The following is a 22,045-nucleotide window of genomic DNA, read 5'->3' as shown; positions in this document are numbered from 1 at the left end:
CGGGGACAGCGCAGCATATTAAACAACGCGAATCACTTTGTTTCCTTCTCCAAGATGCTCACATTACCTTCGATCCTCCTTCGACCATGTTCATCCCGCTTCGCTGCTTCCCTCACTCAACCACTTGTCCGCGGTAGGACGGTCCATACCACCGCTTCTCGATGGGAAGAGAAGGCCGTTCAACCTCAAACGCCTGCTTCTGAACATATAGAGCTGGATGCGGTGAGCTCTCATATCATAGCAGAAACCATCACATACATCACGCACAAATCGTATGCTGAGGAGCGTAATGATAGCCAGTCACGTATATATCCGAAAGCCATGATCCATGGTTTAATCTTTCTTTCGAAGACTGGTGAGCTATGTCGTCTTCTTCGAAGTCTTCAAGCAGTTGACGAGCTGACGCATCGATCGTTACTCGATATCAGGTTGTTGAGAAATACACCGCACAACCAACCTGTCCTCTTCCTCTATCGCAATTACGCATGTGTGGTCATTGGTCGAAATCAGGTGAGCAAGAGAGCGCTCGTTGATGTTCCATGTTCAGAGTCAAATCGAGCTCATACAGAATGAGAAATCAGAATCCATGGACCGAGAGCACGCCTCGAAAGCTGAGAGAGATGACCATCCCTTTGGTACGGAGACGATCAGGTGGAGGAACTGTATACCATGTACGTCCTCTCACACTTTCTCTCCCAGCTGGTCCTTGCGCCTTCGACAGGGTAAGCGGTGGACAGCAGATCAGCTGACAAATGGAATGAATTAGGATATGGGCAATACCAATTTCTCAATCATGCTTCCTCGATTACTCTTCACTCGCTCTCACGGTGCAGAACTGGTGGCTCGAGCAATTCGAGAGCGATTAAGCGTCCAATTGTGCGATGTGAATGAACGTAATGATGTTATCATCCGCGATGGTGAAAAGGAACTCAAGATGAGTTTAATGGTAATAATGAGTTAAGTGGCGATGCTGACATTGCCTTGATGACGATACGTTTCAGGATCAGCCTATAAGATTATCCAACATCGGGCTTATCATCATGGTACGATGTTGATCTCATCTTCGCTTGCTGAGTTAAGCAAGTCACTCAAGTCGAGCTCGGTACGTGGTTCTAGTATTTCATAGACCGGAGGATGAGCGATTTAAGCTGACAGATGGGGGTTTGTCTTCTCAGCCAAATATGAAGACCAAAGGGATCCCATCCCATCGGTCTCCCGTCACCACCCTCAATCACTACCTTCCCCTCGGATCCCAACCGCTCCATCACGAGCATTTCGTCTCAGCCGTCACTAAAGAATTCGAAAAGGTTTACAGCACAGAGACAAGCAAGAAGATGGAGACGAGGGAAGTTTCGCCGGATGTGGTGAAGGTGGTGAAAGTCTGGAAAGGGGTGGAGGAGCTGAAATCGTGGGAATGGCAGTATGGTCAAACGCCAGAGTTTAGTAATGAACTCGAGGGAGCATTCTCCTTTGGGTCAATTGTGAGTCACAAGCTGGGACCTGAGAATGGAACATAACTCTGAACAAATATGAGGCGCAATGATTTCCGACTGACCTCTGTTCTTACATCAGTCCGCATCAATGACAACCCGTCACGCCCTCATCACGTCGATGACATTCCACTTATCACCTCCACTCCACTTCTCAACCGAGGAAGTCGCCGAGAAACAACAGTTCCTGGACTCGCTTGCTCTATCACTAATCGGAAAGAGGTATGAGAGTCTCGAAGGCGCTGAGGGTACTATGGGCGACCGATGGGACGACGAGCATTGGAGAGAGGTCGGGAACGAGATCATGTCTTGGCTGAGGAGGACGATGTGATGCATCATGCGTAGTTCGCTGTGTCTCGCTGTGCGCAATAACATCGACAAGACTCTCTTGCATGAAGGAGAGCAATACCAACGAAGACGCCTGATTATCACACAAGACTTTACGACGAGGCTACAAATTCGGCAAGCAAGGATTAGAGGAGAAATGAGATAGGCTGTAAGACAATGATTTCCGCCCCGTATCTGTCATGACGACAACAAAACTCTCCTTCGCAATGTCAACATAGGGCGATGTACGATATAGGTCGATACCATCCGCTTTTTCACCAATGGTAACCGCTTGAGTGGGACCTCGCGGGCTACTCGAGGTGTACGAGGGATGAGAGACTTTCGCGAGCCAGTGGGAGAGGCAGTGGCTTACGAGTCGTCCGTGACCAGAAGGGAGGAGAGGTAGAGGATTGAACCAGTCATCAAGCTCAGCTGGAGGAACGCAATGCTCAAGGGATGTCAACTCAAGTTCTTTGAGCAGGGGCAATTTTGATCAGTTGTAACAGAGCAAAACCGGGTATACGATGCATGGTATTCGTTTGACTATGGAAATGAAATCAGTATCTCCCCGATCCATTACATCGAGCCTTGACAGGAGCGCCCACTCACTTATGAGGGGATGATCACAATCTCTCCCGTATAGGTACCTGATGAAAACAGTCCCACCTCGTCTCATCTCATCTCATCTCATCTCATCTGCCTCCATTCAACATCGCCCCAATCCGCTTCATACCCTCCTGGAACTTCTCGCTGTCTCTCAGCCATTCGACCTTCAGTTCCTCCGGGCCATACGCGAAGATCTTAGCTAGAGGTAGTTGGATGTTGATGATCTTCTCTTCCCTTTCTGCTTCTGAGGTAGGTTCAGGTGATGGGGTGCGTTCGCCAGGAGGGGGTAAGATTGGCGCTGGCCTTGCGTGGAAATTGGGGGGCAGGGAGAGGAAGGGGTTGTGGGTTGATTGGAGGAGGAGATGGTGGACTGCCCGGAAGATCTGGAAGGGGCGGGAATTGGTATCAGCTTGGGTTGGACATCATGGACTAGCACGGCTCGCAGAAGAGGGTCGAGGGACGAACGAGACGTGATTGTGAAGGTTGGAAGGTGAGAAGGTGAGAGGTTGCCCACTCACAGCGACGATATCCGCGTCTTTGATCATGGCATCTACCAGTGCTATTGAAAGTACCATCCGGAGTTTCGTGGTGGTCTGAAAGCCATAACTGGGGTTGTACGGCACGAGACTGATCAGCTCATATCCTCAGATTCGGGATCATTACACCATCCACGGATCCTTGGGTTCTGGTCGAGACAGATGGAGTCGGAACGCTCAGACCTGCCTTCGTGCTGGGACGAGAAGTACCTGGAGGAAGAGGAAATCGAATGACTCACAAAGCCATATCCTCCATACAGAACAATAAACCGAGATATGAATCTGCCGGTTTCGTCGGTGTCTCAGTCATCACAACTGCGATATCATTGAGATTTCAATATCGTGTCCCGCAGCGATGTTGCGAAGCGCAGAACCGCACTCACTCCTCTCTTCTATCACGTCGACGGCCGCATGACTCAGATGATAATGTCGGAGTCGGTCCGCTTCGCCAGTGAAACTGTGGACGTACAAAGGGGCATTGTTGGGTGAGAGGATGGTGAATGATGTGAGGTGGAGAGGGACGAGGGGGAGTGTTGAGCGTGGGTCCATGGCAGGATGACTCGTGTTCTTGAGATGTTCTGCCTTTGTGAAAGGCAGGGCGATCCTTCTGTTGTGTGCTTTGTCGTTCCAGTACTGACTGGTCGTCGGAGCTGAGGTCGATCAGTCTACTGGTAGCGGCGAGATCATTGTCGGATAAGTTACTGAACTCAAACGAGACTATCTTGCAACAACGATTAGAGGGGCTCTCGTGGCTAGGCGCGCCGACGATGAGGGGTGAGTAACGGGATCTGATCTGCGAACGGGTCTCGAAGCAGCAGCAGCCGGTTTCTCGAAATGACGTTCTCATCATCATTTATTCCTCACTTGTCTTCTCCTCATCTCACATCAGCTTCAGTATCTTTGCATCACTCTGCATTCGACACAATGACAACGCTCGACCCATCCCATATCCCATTCCGACACTCGGCACAAGCCGTCCATCACGCCCATCCATCACACTCTGCAGCCAACCACCAATTCCCTGATGATCTGCCCGAAGTCACCGCGCAAGACATCGCCAAGGGACATCCCAGGGCTAGGAGAGAGGGGAGGAAGAGGGTGAAGACTGCCATGCCGCCCATGCCAGATTTGAGATTTGAGCAAGTCAGTGGACTTGAATCATATCTCACTTGACCTCTTCTTCCAGCTCCTTCGTCTCTTTCTCTTGATTCGTTTACAAGCTGATTTAAATGTATGTTCAATCCGATACAGTCCTACTTGCTTTCGATCCGCCCATTCTTGAAACCTAGGCCGACCTCTTCTACCCGAAATCACAAAGGACCGGTACCGGACGAAAAGGACTCGAAAACTCTTGTACAGAGCGCAGATAATGACGAGGTCTTCCATTGGGGCAGAGAGGTCGATGTGGATTGGAGACAAGTCTCATGGATCACTTTTAGAGATCAGGTCAGTAGAATCTCTGCCGAAGTACCCCCTCCTTCAGGATTCTGGCTCGCATGTTCCGTCCTTCGGGACCAGGGGTCATTATCGTCTTCTCGATCTTTACGATTGAATGGTGATCGGGATCCTTCACCCGTGTATTTTAAAGCATACTTCGTCATTTCGAGATGCCCCCGCTCTTCGTCATCTTCCTGTCTGCTATTCTACCCACCTGCGTCTAGTATCACAATGATCCCCTCAGTGACAGAGCTGACGTCTCCTTCATATCATCAGCTGATCTCCCCTCTGGTTCAAGGCGCTTTATGGGGATGGGCAACGCTCTTCCTCTCCGTCTCAGGAACCGTGCTCCGATCTACGCTCTACCCCGCCAGCCATATCAACAAGGGACGTATAGCCGGTGGACCAGGTGGCGGGACTAGTACAGCAGGTGGGGGCGATGCGGTCGGTCAGACTGGGTGGTGGAAGAATTGGGTGGGGAGTTGGTTCGGAGCTGTCGAAACTGCGACGGTGTAGTCTGGTGGTGACGTATGGGGATAGAGATTGAGGCCCGTATGGGCAGATCTTTGTCAAGTACCGAAGCGGACTCATGAGACTCGAGTTGATTGTGGCCGCTATTCGACCGTGGAGATTGGTGAGGACATGGAGCTCGGACCTTCCAGTCCAAGATTGTTTACAAAGTATGTATCAACAATCGTATATCATATGTAAGCAATAAGAAACCTGTCACGGTTCCTTTGTACCATATACCTCTGACTGAAGTCCCAAAAGCCCGCTTACTCCTCACGGTACCCACTTCTTCTGCTCCTGTGTGAGGGGGGGGGGGGGTGTTTCGCTTCCAACTTATCTGCCAGATCTTTGATCTCTGTGTGATCCTCTGTATTCTGCATTCGGTGGCGGAACGAACAAACAGGTCCCGTCTGAGAAATGGGTACAGTGAAGCCCAAGTCAGTATGCTGTACTCCTTCGCTCTGTTGTGACAGAGAACATAGAGCCTCGAGCAAAAGCGACGCGGGTGAGATCTGACGGTGACGAAGAGAGAACGATGGAACGATGGAACGATCTTCATGCCACTCACCCCGCCCAAATATCAATTCTCCACTATTCTGCGTCGGGGGGCCCGAATCTGTGAGGGGACCGACGACGCATGACGAGGGTTCCTCGTCATATCAAATCACCCCGAGCCGTACCCCACAATTGCCTCATCACTCCACCGGCATTACGCATATATTCCTTGTGTTGTCTGCCGGACGGGGTTCCCTTGAGTGTGGAGACGCAATCGAAGGTCTTGTGGAGGGAGAGGGAGAGGGAGGGGTCGGCATAGACGTCGTAAGGGGTGGAGGTGAGGTCGATATATATCCGGGGATGGGAGAGTGGGACCCGCAGCCTATGATGACGACTGGTGGATGGGAATGGGGTCGTGTTGCTTTGTGTAATGCTGTCCTTGTGTCTCTGATGAGTAGCAACGACGGAATAAGGAAGATGCATGGGCCGGCATGGAGATTCGCAATGCAAAAGGTGAAGGAGAAGTAGAATGTGGGTTTCAGTACTGGGATGGGAGACAGACAATGGAAGTTTTGTCATTGCAAGAGCAGACACCAGAGTCAAACTCACTTGAAGTATCTTAATGTAACGAAGACGGTGGGATACTCTGACTCTGATGATGAGTATAGATCTGACAATTAGTACACTCTGATTTACCGCGACAAGTCCAAGTCGTAAATAATGCATATCTAATCATGGAGTGCCTGGTCACGATTATATACACTCCATCTATACACCGTCCAGCCCGTTTCTCCCAGTCAAAGCCCTGCGCCTCGAGTCGCGACCTGATCGTGCGGCGTCTCTTGCACCGAGTCATTCTCCCGCATCTGACCTGTCATCCAGCAACACCTCCTCATCGTCTGCTGTACCTCTGCCTCGCCTTGCGATCTCTCGATCTCTGCCCTTTCGAGATTTATAACCTAGAACATCGATTCGTCCTTCGTTCCACTTCATGTATATCAGAGTGAAGGTGATGACGGTCCAGAAGGCGATGTATGTCGTACTAAAAACACCCCAATGGGCAAGTCAGCCCAGGTCTATGACTGTGCTGTATTTGTCCAACGCATGAAATCCCGCTCACACTGTCCATACAGTCCCTGTGTTGTTCCAACCCACAATGGCTTGTGCCAGTTGCGCCAAGTTGTCACCAGATCCAGGCTCGGGATCCCACCATGTCAAATGCCATATGTTGCCCTTCACCCGGTAACTTCCAGGCCCGTTACCAGATTCGGCAGCGGCAGTGCCGACATGAGAAATAAAGTATTGTCGTTCGAGGGAGTAAGCAGCTCGGGATGCGAGACCAGCTCCGATGAAAAAGAGTAGAAGGGAGGAAATGATGGTGAATTTGCGTAATGACAGAGGAGATGTCGAAGAGAATAGGAGGTAGGCTGTGAAGCGTCTCTCAGCATCAGCCACGTCGGTACAGTATCAGGAGGGGAACGATGTCGACATACCACACAGACCGCCGCCAATCAGCCCGGCGATGCCACCGATACCGACCGCAGTACCTTTTTCACTCAATCCGATCCCGCCCAGGAAGACTACACCCTCTAATCCCTCTCGCAGAACTGTAATAAACGGGAGGCCGAAAAGAATCGCAGAGGCTTGGTTGGGTCGACGAAGACGATCGCTGTGCGAATGCTTCGATTTAGTAGACGATTGATTGTCGGGGTGGTTCTCGTAAGCTGAAAGAAGCTTGAGACGCCACTTGGTCTGAGCGTGGGGCAATCGCAGGAAGGCAAGGGACATGACGAGAATTCTAAGCGACAGATGTGGTTTTGTTAGTCCCCTTGATGTACAGAAAAAGTAGTGGGAACACGTACAATATGCTGGCAAGAAGACAGAATCCGCCTTCCCACAAATTCTCAGCGTCTTGCCAAAGATCGTGAGTATAGGTGTAGAACTGCACAATCCCAGCTATCAGCTTCGAAGGGTATCGTGTGCAATCTTCGTAGATGACTCACAACGTATAGGAAGATCGCTCCGATCGCCATGGCGACAGTGCCTCCCAATACTGCTCCGCTCCAGATCTGCAATTTCATCTTGCTGATCACACTATCCCTGTCTTTCGCTCCCAGCTTCAGACCGCTCTCTCCGGATCCACCGTTCACTAACCCAGCAGAGGGCGAGAGGAGCGCGCCATCCTCTCGATTTCCCTCGTCTCGAATGATTATTGGGCTATTGGCACGAGGAGAAGTGCCGTACGTTTCTCGCCCAGGTGAGGATAGAAGTTCGGTCGACGATCGAGAGGAGTCGCCCGATCGTCGAGGTCGGGAATGGGAAAGTGAGTGAGATTGTCGCCTTTCGGGCGATGGGATGATCTGAGTGACGAATCCAAGTAGCACGGCGACTGGAGCTCAAGCAGTCAGTCATGTTGAGCATGTCGCAGTGAGACAACTACTCACTGATGATACCCGCTTCAAGAGCCTCTCTGAGGAGAATGAAGAACGCCACAGGCTGTGCGGATGAGTGTTAGCGAGTCTGTCGAGACGCGAACCAGCAGAGACGCTTTACATACCGAGAAGTAATCTGTAAATGCCATGTTGACGGGGATCGGACTTTTGTTATCTCATCTCGCAAGAGCGGTGAAAGATATGCAGAAGCGATACGAAGTCAAGGTAAGACGATTGACCGAAGTGAGAGATGAGGAATGATGGTGGTCTCACACTGGAAATCCGAAGCGCCTCTTTGTATTTCATCAGATCTCCATTACTGTTCCCTGCTCAAGACCGGCCGAAATCGGGGGCCAGAGCGGTCAATCCCGCTTTGTTGTGCGATGCTGCACGTGGAGTCCACGTGGGAGGTGGGAAGTTCCCAATCATATGCGTTAGAGTTCAAGGGACCGACGGGGGAGTGGGAATCCAGCAACTGAATACATGTACAACTGAACGCTGCTTGAACCGGACAACACCTCGAAATAGTTTGGGATTCAAAACATCAAATCAAGCTTCTGATCTAACATGTCATTAGAGAGACACGAGGGATAGAGAGGTGTCAACAACAACCATCCAAGCTATCTATCTATCCACCTATCTAGTCTATCCACCTATCTGTCCAACGTCACCCTTTCATTTTCGCATCTGCATATTCTGCAAGACACAACACGATAGACTCCCCCGCGAGACCATGTCTTCCTCACCCAAACGATCAGGTCAGAAACCACCACCACTCCTCCCATCCCATTTCCCTCGGTCCCCGAGGGATACTTCGGTATCACCAAGGCCTAACTCTCCGAGCAATTTCTCACCGAGATTGACCTCTGACACGATGAGGAGGAGTGGATCGAATCCAGGTCCGAATGGGGAACATTCGGGCAGAGCAGAGAAGGGGGAAGGTCTGGTGAGTGTGCTCTGATTGTGAGCACGCGGATAGTCGCGAGGGAGATGTTGATGATGATTTGCTGAAATGATCAGCTCGCCCAGGCTACACATGAAGTGGATATCAGTCCTGATCTGCCGGAAGAGAAGCAAGAACGAAAAGCCCTGAGCGCTGCTATGATCAGTAGGTTGGAATTTCCTATGCCAGCTTGCAATCTCATACCAGACAACATCGCTGATCAATCCTCTGCAGTCCCTATATGGATTGCTCTCTCCTCCGCTGTCATCCTATACAACAGTAGGTCCATCCCGTCTCCAGCTCTACACGATCTGTGTACAGGCAGTCGGACGATTGAGCTGACGGAACGTGTGAAATAGAATATCTGTATAGCAACCTCAGCTACCCTTATGTGAGTAGACTGCTTCATTTTCCATGAGTGTACATAATTGATAGAGTCATATCGTCTAGCCAATCTTCATGTGAGTTACACATCCCGTTACAATTCCATGCAAGGCGGTAGTTTTTTTTGCCTTCATGTATTTAAGTCGCGGAAGCTAATCAACCGATTATTCTATACTCATAGTACCTCTTATCATCTGGGCTGCGCTGTGAGTGGTCTTAGTACCTGTCTTGTGCGGCGGAGCGTGACTGACAATGATACAGGCCATTGGTACACGAATATTACGAGCGACTACCAACCTTCTCGACGGATTGGACAAAGTCGAAATGACTGTGAGCTGCACGATCATCAATGTGTTGTTTTGTTCACCTATCTGACATCCTCGTTCGATCATCAGAGGGAGCTTTATCTCAAGTCCATCCTGCCAATCGGGGTGCTCTTCTCTGGCTCGCTGATTCTGAGCAATACGGCATACCTCACGTGAGTCAGGATGGCAGAAGTCCATATCTGCCGCGCTGATCAGCAAATGTCCTTTAGGCTGAGCGTTTCTTTTATACAAATGCTCAAAGTGTGTACATCCCATCTTCCCAGCGTTTATGCCAAGCTGATCTTGTCAATCCCTAGGCCTTTACACCTGTTGCTATCCTCCTCATCTCCGCGGCTTTCAAGCTTCAGGTATTGAACCATCGACTGGTTTTGATCGTGCTCCTGATCTCCGGAGGCTGCGCGCTCGGTGAGTCACAACCGCTTCACGTCGGTAAGCACTGTGTCATGCTTTGCTAATGCTCGTCCAGCTGCATACGGGGAGCTGCACTTCGAGATGTTCGGTTTTCTCTGCCAAGCCTTCGCTGTACTTGTGAGCCGGATCATGTCGTGATGAGACTCCTAAGCTGACCTATGTGTGCAGTTTGAATCTTCGTATGTCTATTGTACATCCGATGCAGACGTTCACTGACCATCCCTCAGGCGCCTGGTTATGATTCAGATCCTGCTACAAGGACTGAAGATGGACCCTCTTTGCTCCTTGCATTACTATGCACCGGTACGTTTCCTCCAGATATATCTTCTGTCGTCCATGTGGCCATTGGACCAGTGCAACACTGACATCACTTCACCTCTAGATATGTGCTATCATAAACGCCTGTTTCCTCCCCTTCACCGAAGGGCTCGAGCCCTTCCGCCAATTCATGAGAATAGGTCCTTTGATCATGATCTCAAACGCAGCGGTCGCCTTCGGGCTGAATGTGGCGGCAGTCTTCCTGATCGGTGCAGCGGGAGGACTGGTCCTGACTCTGGCTGGGGTCTTCAAGGTGAGCAGCAGCTCCGTGACAGGACACTGCTCACATAGCTTAAAAGTTTGGCTTGAGCTGATCTCTTTTCAACCAAAAGGATATCCTTCTGATCACTTCGAGCTGTCTTTTCTTCGGAAGCTCGATTACACCCATACAGATATTCGGTGAGTTTGGGTATTCGGGCGTTAACATCATCAATCGGTGATCGTCGCTCCATCAACTGGGAAGCGATGCTGACCACATCCTTTCTTCGCTTGGTATACAGGATACTCGATGGCTTTGAGTGGTATGGTTGCATACAAGACTGCTAGCAAGTGATGCGTTCTGAATCTTCATAGTTTATTTAAAAAAGGTTAACGGGATATTCGATTTGAAGAAACTAAGGGTAAAAGGATGTCGTGTCGGGTTCTGTATATATGGTATAGAATAAACTAAAGTGATTGTAGAACATGGTGCAGTAGGATATGTACGTACAATACAAATGGTAGACGTCGATATCAATCTGTAAGCTGCTATGGTGCGCGATTGGTCACATCTGAAGGAGAAAGGGAACGCAGTCGAAGGGACGTGTCACCTTTCTGACAGTGTCGGAGGTAGAGACTCCAGATCAGTACTGAACCCATATGGAGGACACTCCTTTAACCCGTCATATTCTACCTACTTGAACAACGTGTCAGGAAGGAGTCTGTCCAGTTATTTCCAGTACTGTGATAACTGTACCATACCGCCTTTGACCAGGGGTAGAAGCGCGAAGACCCAAAGGGGGTTTCGAGTGTCGACGGGGTAGGGAAAGGGCACATGGCAAGAACCACTGTGTGATAAGTCACTCCCTTGTCCTGCTTTAGTGCACAGCTCCTCACCATATTGTATGTACGGCACTCGATACCAGCAGTCAAGATAGGTCCATACTGACATTCGTGGGATCTGGGTGCTGTCCACCTCTTTTCTTGGCGATCAAGCAGATCCGGTACATGTCCGATTTTCTCCCCTCTGTCCACGCCACATCGTCTCGCCATCCTCCTTCCTGGTCTCACACGCGAGCGAACTGGTACTTCCAAATAGACAAAAGCCCTCTTGGCCTGGCGTGCGCCGAGTGATTCAGCGAATGGAAGAACAACGCGACCAGAGATTGAAATTGTGATCATCGATCTTTAAGTTGAGTTAAGCAGGACTCGAGATGACCACCTGTAATCCCGACCCTACCCCAATCTCTACATTATACGCCACAGCGACGTGAGTTTTGTCGATCTCTTCATTTCCGACTTGCCATTTATGACGGATCGTTCCATGAGGTAGCCCGCTGAAACTCCACCGTCGTCAACAGAACCTATATCCCATCAACCATCATCTCTTCCACAAGTATCATCATCACCCCTCAGCCTTCTATCGTAACATGGACAGCGACTAGGTGCGATTCAGTCCCCACCCCACCGGGGAGAGGACCTGCTGGAGATGGACTGGTCGCTGAGAGCTATGGCGAGCTTCCTCCTGGTCCTGCGCCGACGAAACTCAGTAGGAGCGGACCGAATGACAACAACAAGGTGGAGGATGGCTTTGGTGTGAAGACCACTCGGGTGAGGAGTGCAAGTGTCGGGCAAGATGAGCCGGCTGTGAGTGTGCTGGAAAGGAACGATGCCTGGCAGAAGGAAGCTCGAGGGTCAAGGGACCTTGAAGGACGGGATGAAAAAGAGACCGCCACTGCGTCAAGTGGCAGTCACAAATCCGCTACTCACTGGCAAAGTGTCGTGAAAAAGATCGACAAAGATGCGAACAAGCACCGCACAAGCACATTATACAAATCATCAGATTCGCTTTATTCAAAGTCAGAACATAACGTCGTTCCCGGGGGTGGTGAGAAGTTGCGCGATCGCCAAGCACGACCGTTCCCTTTCGCGGACGCCAATCGTCCTCCTGTAAGTGTCGATTTGAAGGACTGTTTCCCAGTCACTTCAACCTCTACATCTTTTGCTCAACCCGTAACATCTTGGTCACCCATATCTTCGATCACATACGTCGCGTCTGTAATCAGTGTCCCGACCCAGACAATCTATGGAAGTGTTATTTGTCCATTGCTGCCTACGGCGAGACACTCATCATCAAGTGACACCCCGAAGCCGACTACTAGTGTTGACGAGTTCGAGGGGTACTGGACCACCTCATTGAGTAGTTCCGCTGAAGGTGTCTCGTTCACATGTGAGTTGTACCTGTCCCTTGTGGCCCGTACCCGTGATGCTAATGGGACACGAACTCTTGGACAGCAGCTACTAGTAGTCCCGTTGTCCCAACCAGTCGCAGTGCAACGGTCACTTCGACATTTGACTCCATCTCGTCGCAGTCCCCTTCAACCCTTTCATCCTCTAACACATCCTCTTCGTCACGAAGTACTCCAATCTCGGCCCCGCTCACTGGGTTGAATACCAGTTCAACGCCCTCAACGTCGATCATGCCGCATTCACAGTCTCAGGATCTAGCTCCGTCCACCACAACCGATCCCACCTCTTCCGCCACAAGCGCGAATGACTACTCATCTCCTTACAATAAAGGAGGGGCCACGAGGGCCGCTATCGGAGGTGTCATAGGCTTAACCGCGCTCATTGCGGCTGCGTTATTGGTAGTGAGGTGGTGGAAGCGACGAGGTCGGGCTCAGAGGACTAGGGAGCTGAGATCAAGTTGGTTCTACGCAGGAGGGGTGAGGGAGGGTTCGGTCCATTTGGATCGGGGATCGGGTCTGAATTTCACAAGGCAAGAGGTGAGTGCTTGCGTTCGGGCCTGCTGTATCATCGGTTGTAACAATGCTGCGTTCCTCTTGTGTCCAAGTTGAAAACCGCGACTAACTTTGTTTGACCTAGAAAACATCCTCACCCACACCACAATCTCGTTTCTCCGCTCCTTCACTGATCTCCCGCCATTCTCTCGCATTGCCAACGTTCCTCTCTCGTCCACTTTCCCATTTGCGACAAGCAAGTCTCGGTTCCAACACCAGCATCGACACAACCAACAACAGTCGACTACGACCTGTTTCGTATTTCCACAATCTCCGAAAATCAATCGTGTCATCCAAGGATCATGGCTCGCTCTCCGGTCCACGATATACGAAGAAGCAGAATGGGAGGACACCCGCTTGGGCTGAAAAGTATTTGGATGCGGCGCCCATCCCTATTGTGGGTGATGACCCGCAGCAAAATGCAAATGCAATTGAGAGGAGGTTGGATCCTCCCAGACCGGCTTTGATGGATCCTCCGGAGGAGTATGGGGCTGCTCTGGGTGAGAGCAGATACCCGGATACTTTTACGTCGCCACCTCCTCGAACCGCTCAGGCTACGTTGTCGAAGATGGAGTTGAGCGGGCCATCATCCTTCACTTGGGGCGATTCATACTCGACACCTTTAACCCGAGATCAAATGGATGTCACTCGTAACGAACACAACACACTCATGCCAAGTATCGTCTTCACTGCACCTACCGAAGCTTCCGCTTCGATCTACTCCCTTCCAGCGACAGCACCGCTACTCAATCCCAACGATACGTTTACTACCATTTGTCAAACGGATCTCGATCGTACGCCTTCAGACAGAAGTGCCAAAGATCCCAGACTGATCCAGAGTGCAGCGAACTCGTTCCCACTCCCTCCACTGCAATTCTCAGTCCCGACTCATCCACCTGCCATTGCCAAGACCAATGATACCATAGCATCAGACCCCAACAACCATTCTGTCCCTTTCTCACAGGACAAAGATCTCCCACCAGTTCCCGTGATGAGTGATTTCTTGCATCGAGATCCACACGATTCTCGACGTGTCACCCAATCCACAGCCCATTCATCCGGCACATGGGAATATGCCACTTATGGCGACACTTACTCCTACTACGTACAGAACAGAGAGAGCAGCAGTCCCGATGTCCCTGCGCAAAAACATAGGGACACGAAGGACTGGTATGTAAAGTCGTTGTGGGATCTAGAGGGCAGTGTGGCGCCCATGAGCGTGTATCATGCCAGTGTCTATGGTGCGATGGTGGACGAAGAGGAAGTGAGGAACGGTAGTAGGAAGAGCGTGAAAAGCGTGAGGTGGGAGGATGAACAAGGTGAACCTGTCGCTAGGGCTCTGTAGATATGTATGCCATCAGGCCTTGGATCTTGTCCACATGTACGCAATTCTTTGGTGGATTGCAGTCAATGGGAGGCATCTATCATCGAGCATCAATCATTATTGCTCGCAGTAGACATGGGATGCCACATCGACTCACCTGCCATGTTGACGGGTGACTCGGTATCCCGTTTTAAGCGGAGAAAGCATCCGACAAAACCGAAAATCCCAAAACGGCCGCGGACAGTTTCGACAGTCACGTGATTCGATTTCCGTGTTTCTTGCTTTCATCTTGCTACCGGGAACAGCGTCACCACCACCACCAATGGAAGGATGATCTTTTGAATTCGCTAACAATCCTCTCTCTCTCTCTCTCTCCTTCTCGTTCTTTCTTGTATCATCCGAGTGATCTCTCTTCCCCTCTCGGCGGTCTGAACAACCCATTCGTAACCACATTCAACATGTTACGAACATTACCAAGAAACATACGGTTACCCGGTCGTTCCTCGTCCACCACCAGGGCATTCTATTCTCTTGCCGCCGGTTCTGCCACCCATCAACAACAACCTCGTCATGTCGGTGTCGCCCAAAAAAGGGATTACGCAACAGAGGCCGTGGCACCGAGCAAGAATGATGCCTTTGCCAACGGTGGTAACGCCTACTACACCGAGGAGTAAGTGCAGAAAGAAACAGGAGCAAACATCTGGCAGGAAGCTGGAACTGACGCGCGAACTCTAATCCCTTCAGGATGTACCGACTGTGGAAACAAGATCCCAAACAGGTCCACGTCTCTTGGGCCACCTACTTCGCTGGTCTCGACAAGGGACTCCCCTCGTCATCCGCCTACACTCCTCCACCAGGATTCATCGGTGCTGCTAGCAGCGTACCCACCGCTGCCGACGGCAGCCCCCGAATGCAGGTAGAAGGCAGCGGTGACGTGACTGACTACCTCAAGGTGTGTACCTTCTGTTGTAATCTCGGCTTCAAGATTATGCTGATCTTCGAAAACAGGTCCAACTTCTCATCCGTGCATACCAAGTTCGTGGTCACCACATTGCCAACCTCGACCCACTTCACATCGCCAACGCCGACCTCGATTCGCGCGTACCCCCTGAGCTCAAGCTCGAGTATTATGGCTGGTCAGAAGCCGACCTGAAGAAGGAGTTCAAGCTCAGTGATGGTATCTTGCCTCGTTTCATTGGCTCGATCAAGGAGGACAAGATGACTCTTGGTCAGATCATCGACGAGTTGAAGAGAATGTACTGTGAGTGGCGGTTGCAACAGCTATTCCGCGGTGGAGTCAAGCTAAGCTGCTGACTGCAGGTACCCACGTTGGCGTTCAATACGTTCACATCGTCGACCGAGGGCAGTGTGATTGGCTTCGTGAGCGAGTTGAGATTCCCGTTCAATGGAAGTACACCACCGAGGAAAAGCGAATGATCCTCGACCGTCTCATGTGGTCAGAACTCTTCGAGAAATTCATTGCTTCAAAGTATCCCAACGAGAAGCGATTCGGTCTTGAGGGGTGTGAATCTTTGATTCCAGGTATGAAGGCCTTGATCGACCAGTCCGTCGACTCTGGTGTCAAATCTATCGTCATTGGTATGCCCCATCGAGGTCGACTCAACGTTCTCGGTAACGTCATTCGAAAGCCTATCGAGGCCATCTTGAACGAGTTCTCCGGAGATCCCGACAAGGACGACTCCGGTGGTGGTGATGTCAAGTACCATCTCGGTGCCAACTACGTCCGACCTACTCCCAGCGGAAAGAAGGTCTCATTGTCTCTCGTCGCCAACCCCTCACATCTCGAGGCTGAGGACCCCGTCGTTCTCGGTAAGACTCGAGCTATTCAACACTTTGAGGGCGACGAGAACAACGCCGCGTCTGCCATGGGTGTTTTGTTGCACGGTGATGCTGCCTTTGCCGGTCAAGGTGTTGTATACGAAACCATGGGAATGCAAAACCTCCCCAACTACGGTACTGGCGGAACTATCCACCTCATCGTCAACAACCAAATCGGTTTCACCACCGACCCTCGATTCGCTCGATCCACTCCTTACCCCTCCGATATTGCCAAGTCCATCGATGCTCCCATCTTCCACGTTAACGGTGACGACGTTGAGGCGGTGAACTACGTTTGCACTCTGGCTGCCGAATGGCGAGCCACATTCAAGAAGGACGTCGTTGTTGACATCGTGTGCTACCGTCGATACGGTCACAATGAGACCGATCAGCCCAGTTTCACTCAGCCGACCATGTATAAAGCCATCCAGAATCAGCCAACTGTTTTGTCTATCTACACCGATCAGTTGATCAAGGAGGGGACGTTCACCGAGAAGGAGATCGATGAGCACAGGCAATGGGTTTGGGGCATGTTGGAGAAGGCGTACGATGGCTCAAAGGAATACAAGCCTTCCACTCGTGAATGGCTCTCTTCATCATGGGAGGGTTTCCCTACCCCGAAAGAATTGGCCGAGAACGTGCTTCCCCACCACCCTACCGGTGCAGAGGAGGGCACACTTCAACGCATCGGCGAGGTCATCTCTTCGTTCCCTGAGGGCTTCACTCCTCACAAAAACTTGGCTCGTATCATCGCGACTCGAGGCAAGGCTGTTTCAGAGGGCAAGAACATCGACTGGTCTACCGCCGAGGCACTTGCCTTCGGTACCCTTTGTCTTGAAGGTACCCATGTCAGGGTTTCAGGTCAGGATGTCGAGCGAGGTACCTTCTCTCAGCGACACGCCGTCATTCACGACCAGGAGAACGAGACTACCTACATTCCCCTCAAGCATCTTGACAGCTCTCAGGGATCATTCACCGTTACAAACTCACACTTGTCAGAATTCGGTACCCTTGGTTTCGAGTTGGGTTACTCTCTCGTCTCTCCTAACAGTTTGACCATCTGGGAGGCTCAATTCGGTGACTTTGCGTGAGTGGATTTTCTCTCCAGTACCTACGACACGCAGTCGCTCATCAAAGGTGCAGCAACAACGCTCAATGTATCATCGATCAATTCATCGCTGCTGGTGAGAGGAAGTGGCTGCAACGAACTGGTTTGGTCTTGTCGTTACCCCACGGTTACGACGGCCAAGGTCCGGAGCACTCTTCCGGTCGTATTGAGCGATTCCTCCAGCTCTGTGACGACGAGCCTCGGGCCTATCCCACCGCGGAGAAGCTCGACAGACAACATCAGGACTGCAACATGCAGGTCGTTTACCCTACGTAAGTAGATTCCGGGTTTGCAGCGTAGGAATACGAGATTGACAATGTCAACAGTACACCCGCCAACTACTTCCACGTTCTCCGTCGTCAAAACAAGCGTGAATTCCGAAAACCTGTGAGTCGCCTCGCCGCATAAGAGTATAGGAAACTGACGCTTTGGTGACAGCTCATTGTCTTCTTCTCCAAATCCCTCCTTCGACACCCTGCAGCTCGATCCACTCTTGAGGAGATGAGCGGTGACTCCGTCTTCCAGCGATACCTTCCTGATCCTCACCCCGAGAACTTGGTTGAGCCAGAGAAGATTCGACGACACATCCTCTGCTCTGGTCAGGTGTACTACCAGCTGTTAAAGGAGCGAGAGGACCGGGGTATCAGCGATGTTGTCATTTCGAGGATTGAGCAGCTTTCACCGTTGCCTTATGACTTGCTCACTCCTCATTTGGACAAGTACCCCAACGCCGATATTGTGTGGGCTCAAGAGGAGGTGAGTGCCGTTGTCACTTGGTCGTTAGGTGCCTATACCTTCAGAGATTGGATGCTGACTTGATTGTCACCTTTTCCAGCCTTTGAACAACGGTGCATGGACCTATGTTCAACCTCGACTCATCACCGCTCTCAAGGAGACGGAGAACCACACGGGTAAAGTCCCCATCTACGCCGGTAGAAAACCTAGCAGTTCGGTCGCTACTGGTTCCAAATCGGCGCACAAGAAGGAGATTGCAATGATCAACGATATGGCGTTTGCCCAAGCTGAAGAGCAGTAAGTGGAGCGGAGCGGAGCGACTCGTGGCGGAAGGGGTTCCCCGAGACGATCGGGAGGAAGTTATCATCTGTACACTGTTGAACATTCAGAGTTTCAAGAAAATGCATTCATTCATTCACGGACAGTAATGGAGCGGCCTCTTCTCGACGACTCATCGATGGATCGCGTCCTGACTGACCTTTGTTACACGGTGGCTCCATCTGATTGAGTGTAGTATGGTCTACCTCGTAAGATATCGATCGGGGTGCCAATTCTGTCCATCGACATGTTTTGTTTTGTTTTTTCAGTTGACAGCACCATAGTCTAGACTTCCGACCACCAATGCAGGAGAATAGCAACATGGTGCGACTCCTTTTCATCCAAATTGTCATTCGTCATGATGACCGAAGAGAATCGATATGCACATCAGGCCACGATCATCGAGAGAAACTACGGTACAGTACGAGTACAGTACAGACGGTAATCATACTGTGGCATCCCTTTTGCATTGCTTTTTGACTAGAATTGTGTAAGTTATCTGACTTTGAGCCCAAGGTGAGAGATATTTGTGTACAGTACAGTACTCGTAGTGAGAAAGACCAGGATCAATCTGTATTTTCCGTGGCTCGTACGCTACGAAAAACAGAGAGAAAGGAAAGAAAACCCCACAGAAACCGAGGAACCGAAGAATGGATACCGAAGACCTGACCTGGAGAAACAAGCGAAAAGGTGGGACGTAGAGACGAGTCGAGACGTTTGAGGTGGGACGGAGCGATGTGTGTCGACACTGATATGATAGCTTCAGAATGAATCGATCGGATTTGGCATCGGCTGTGGGCGCGGAAAATATTGCTATGAACATAGTAATGACAGAGTCTCTCCTCTTAGAGAAAGTCTAAGGGAGAACGAGGATGACCTTCGCATCGGGTGGATTATCCTGGTCTTTTCTTCTTCCGTAACGACGTGCCACACCGCTGACTTCCACCATTCTGTCCCATACACGAGTTGGAGTTCACATCAAGGTCACACTCCTTCTTGTGCTCAGTCCGAGGACGGCAAGCTCCCGAAGGAGGCATTGATAATTGCGCACCGACGAGGAAGAGAATGCTGATAAATGGCAACGTTTGTCGCAGGGATGGAGGATGGGATGTGAGGTGATTTGATGCAACGACGATCGTGGCCGGCGAAGGGCAGTACAGGATGTGTGCGAAGAGTGTTGGGGGCATGAATGTCATTCGCGGTTACAGGAAGCAGATTGGTCCGAACGGAGGAGAACGAGTGGTGGTACAAAGACGGAAACGAAGATCGTATGAGAAGAGAAGGCCCGAGATTGTGAGACTGCGTTACATCAATAGCTTTGAGCCATTGGGTTGTTTGGCGGAGACTGGTGGTTTTGAAGACTTCAAGGAAGTCAGTAGCCACACTCACCCGCAAAACAAAACGAAGCTGGATGTCACCTACGATTTTCGCTTTGATTTGGTCATTTCCTTCTTCAAAGCCGCTCCATCCAAAGGCTTCAGTAGTTCGAAAGAACACAGCAGATCTTCCGAGACTGACATCACTGCCCCAAAGTTATCGAATTCACCGCAGTAACTATTGACAAGTATTTCATCAGTACTTGCTTCCCAATCGTTTCTCAGGGGCTGTACCACATAGCTTGATTTGCAAAGGCGCATCTGACCCCCGAAAACTCACTTGGGTGCAGAGAAAACGGTGACTAATGTTCGATCGTTGTAGAATTCATAGCCGTCTTCAACGACCATGTGAGCTCGACAGATCAGGTCCATATCCTGTAGCGTCGCGACGTCAGCCACCAATCCACAAACTGTTCAGCGGATATGGAAAGCTGTGCTCACATGTGTCGCCAGGAAAGCGTTGATAACGCTCTTGCCATAACAGAATGAAACACCTCTTTCATTGTCTTCCCAATCGAGAGCCGTGTCGGAGGGATCAGACCACACCAAATCGTTGAGTAATCCGTAGTCAGGTACATCTGTGGTCAGGACTGAGTCAGCATTGACCTCAAGAGAAGTGCTTCGACCTACCTGTCGGTCTCTGGATTCTCCTGATATCGTCCATGCTCTTCAAACTCGGGCTTAGTCCGCCATGCACACAGAAGATCTTGCTGGCCACAATCGAGGCGATAGGTAAAGTGTTGAAGACGTCGATGAAAGTCTTCCATGTCTTAATGTTTGTCCGACGTTTGCACTCATCATAGAATCCATACACTATCACACGAGTGAGCGAGGTCAATCGAAGGACTGGAGGAGTGACTCACCTCGTGTCACATTTGCACACTCATGATTGCCCCGGAGGAGGAAGAAGTTTTCGGGATATTTGATCTTGTAACATAAGAGGAGGAGGATTGTTTCGAGGGACTGCTTTCCTCGATCTACATAGTCGCCTAAGAACAGGTAATTTGCAGCTGGTGGGAATCCGCACATCTCGAACATTCGGATCAAGTCGGCATACTAAGTTGAAAATCAGTAACGTCCATCTCGGTCAGCATATCAAAAACGCCTACCTGTCCGTGAACATCTCCGACAATCTTTACCGGTGGACTGAGTTCTATCAAGGTTGGTTGTGACAGGAATACTTCCCTAGCTGCCGCACAGACGCTCGCAATCTCCGCATTCTTCAACGGTGGTGACTTGGTGACCTTTCCACTGTATCCCGCCTCCAGAAGTCTATGAATCATATTATCAACGTCGAGGACCTGTACGCCCGATGCGCTGCCTCCTCCGATACTGCCTCTACTGATTGTTGCTGTAAGGGCGGCTCCCGGAGATAGTGAGGACGCCGAGTCACGGGACATGTGACCTGGTCCGACGGGAGAGGCCAGAGGTGGTGTAGAAGTTCTTGCTGGTGAAACTGAGAGAGCCGAGGGGGGCGGTGGAGACGTGCCCATGAGGGACGATCGGAGACCGGTCTTGGGAGCAGAGAGGATGTTTTGGGTGGTGGGGATGGCAGAGGGTGACGGGACGTTGAGAGTGGTAGAGGTGGGAGAGGAGGCGGTACCGGATTGAGCTGATCTGACCGATGCAGAACCGTCGAATGAATTTTGCGTATTGAGAGAAGGTCGACCCCCACCCCCACTCCCACCACCGCCTGCAGAAGAGAACGAAGATATGGAACTCTGTCTATCTTCTTTGGCACCTCTACGTCTCGCACTCATTCTAGCAGGGGTTGAGAACGCGGACCCACCACCACCGACATCCATCGGTGGTGATCCACCTGGCGTGTTGATCTGAGGTGTGGATGGAGCATCCTGTGCAGATGATATCTTTGTGGATGCGAGGGAGTCTGCTAGGTCGGACGCAGAGAGCTGTTTGGATGATGTCCGACCCAACTTCTTGGATGACGACGACGGCGTTTGACCCATTTTCGAGGCTATGGGTTATGCGTTTCGATTATCAACGATATATGCTGAGCGTCGTCAATGAGATGTATGATGGGATGGGATGGAGGATATCAAAGGCAGTAGAGGTCAAAGGGAACAGATGATTGATCCGAATTTGATGGGTTTGAAGCGATGAGAGGAGGGAA

The 22,045-nt window shown here is 50.9% G+C and overlaps 8 protein-coding genes across 8 annotated transcripts; 5 read left to right on the top strand and 3 right to left on the bottom strand.

The window, feature by feature from the left end:
- Positions 1 to 54: 54 nt before the first annotated feature.
- On the top strand, positions 55 to 1,821 carry IAR55_000486 (uncharacterized protein; the record flags this gene model as incomplete). The annotated part of the gene is made up of 8 exons (XM_066943622.1): positions 55 to 222; positions 297 to 355; positions 429 to 510; positions 582 to 671; positions 767 to 938; positions 1,002 to 1,102; positions 1,176 to 1,481; positions 1,573 to 1,821. The coding sequence occupies 8 exons, from the start codon at positions 55 to 57 to the stop codon at positions 1,819 to 1,821; spliced, it is 1,227 nt and encodes a 408-aa protein (XP_066806164.1).
- Positions 1,822 to 2,509: 688 nt separating this feature from the next.
- Positions 2,510 to 3,508, bottom strand: IAR55_000485 (uncharacterized protein; the record flags this gene model as incomplete). The annotated part of the gene is made up of 4 exons (XM_066943621.1): positions 2,510 to 2,806; positions 2,942 to 3,029; positions 3,199 to 3,274; positions 3,343 to 3,508. 4 exons carry the CDS (start codon positions 3,506 to 3,508, stop codon positions 2,510 to 2,512), a joined length of 627 nt encoding a protein of 208 aa, XP_066806163.1.
- A 375-nt stretch (positions 3,509 to 3,883) lies between these two features.
- Positions 3,884 to 4,912, top strand: IAR55_000484 (uncharacterized protein; the record flags this gene model as incomplete). Its single annotated transcript, XM_066943620.1, has 3 exons — positions 3,884 to 4,102; positions 4,211 to 4,405; positions 4,673 to 4,912. The coding sequence occupies 3 exons, from the start codon at positions 3,884 to 3,886 to the stop codon at positions 4,910 to 4,912; spliced, it is 654 nt and encodes a 217-aa protein (XP_066806162.1).
- A 1,341-nt stretch (positions 4,913 to 6,253) lies between these two features.
- IAR55_000483 (uncharacterized protein) lies at positions 6,254 to 7,982 on the bottom strand (the record flags this gene model as incomplete). Its single annotated transcript, XM_066943619.1, has 7 exons — positions 6,254 to 6,443; positions 6,522 to 6,828; positions 6,895 to 7,199; positions 7,264 to 7,343; positions 7,405 to 7,790; positions 7,846 to 7,897; positions 7,959 to 7,982. 7 exons carry the CDS (start codon positions 7,980 to 7,982, stop codon positions 6,254 to 6,256), a joined length of 1,344 nt encoding a protein of 447 aa, XP_066806161.1.
- Positions 7,983 to 8,566: 584 nt separating this feature from the next.
- Positions 8,567 to 10,768, top strand: IAR55_000482 (uncharacterized protein; the record flags this gene model as incomplete). Its single annotated transcript, XM_066943618.1, has 16 exons — positions 8,567 to 8,779; positions 8,854 to 8,941; positions 9,011 to 9,055; positions 9,136 to 9,167; positions 9,227 to 9,237; positions 9,342 to 9,366; positions 9,422 to 9,490; positions 9,556 to 9,638; positions 9,696 to 9,726; positions 9,783 to 9,891; positions 9,953 to 10,014; positions 10,066 to 10,076; positions 10,125 to 10,200; positions 10,280 to 10,468; positions 10,548 to 10,614; positions 10,716 to 10,768. 16 exons carry the CDS (start codon positions 8,567 to 8,569, stop codon positions 10,766 to 10,768), a joined length of 1,164 nt encoding a protein of 387 aa, XP_066806160.1.
- An 859-nt stretch (positions 10,769 to 11,627) lies between these two features.
- IAR55_000481 (uncharacterized protein) lies at positions 11,628 to 14,559 on the top strand (the record flags this gene model as incomplete). The annotated part of the gene is made up of 4 exons (XM_066943617.1): positions 11,628 to 11,683; positions 11,775 to 12,643; positions 12,709 to 13,199; positions 13,300 to 14,559. 4 exons carry the CDS (start codon positions 11,628 to 11,630, stop codon positions 14,557 to 14,559), a joined length of 2,676 nt encoding a protein of 891 aa, XP_066806159.1.
- Positions 14,560 to 14,996: 437 nt separating this feature from the next.
- Positions 14,997 to 18,521, top strand: IAR55_000480 (oxoglutarate dehydrogenase (succinyl-transferring), E1 component; the record flags this gene model as incomplete). Its single annotated transcript, XM_066943616.1, has 8 exons — positions 14,997 to 15,208; positions 15,283 to 15,490; positions 15,547 to 15,799; positions 15,859 to 17,464; positions 17,521 to 17,757; positions 17,812 to 17,872; positions 17,924 to 18,241; positions 18,321 to 18,521. The coding sequence occupies 8 exons, from the start codon at positions 14,997 to 14,999 to the stop codon at positions 18,519 to 18,521; spliced, it is 3,096 nt and encodes a 1,031-aa protein (XP_066806158.1).
- A 1,326-nt stretch (positions 18,522 to 19,847) lies between these two features.
- Positions 19,848 to 21,881, bottom strand: IAR55_000479 (serine/threonine-protein phosphatase PP-Z1; the record flags this gene model as incomplete). Its single annotated transcript, XM_066943615.1, has 7 exons — positions 19,848 to 19,899; positions 19,961 to 20,092; positions 20,195 to 20,289; positions 20,356 to 20,492; positions 20,545 to 20,727; positions 20,778 to 20,970; positions 21,024 to 21,881. 7 exons carry the CDS (start codon positions 21,879 to 21,881, stop codon positions 19,848 to 19,850), a joined length of 1,650 nt encoding a protein of 549 aa, XP_066806157.1.
- Positions 21,882 to 22,045: the final 164 nt, after the last annotated feature.

Source organism: Kwoniella newhampshirensis, chromosome 1 (assembly GCF_039105145.1).
Source record: "Kwoniella newhampshirensis strain CBS 13917 chromosome 1, whole genome shotgun sequence".
In the NCBI taxonomy this organism is placed as follows: Eukaryota; Fungi; Basidiomycota; class Tremellomycetes; order Tremellales; family Cryptococcaceae; genus Kwoniella; species Kwoniella newhampshirensis.
Note: the sequence above shows the minus strand (reverse complement) of the source record. Positions and strands in the feature narration are given on the sequence as shown.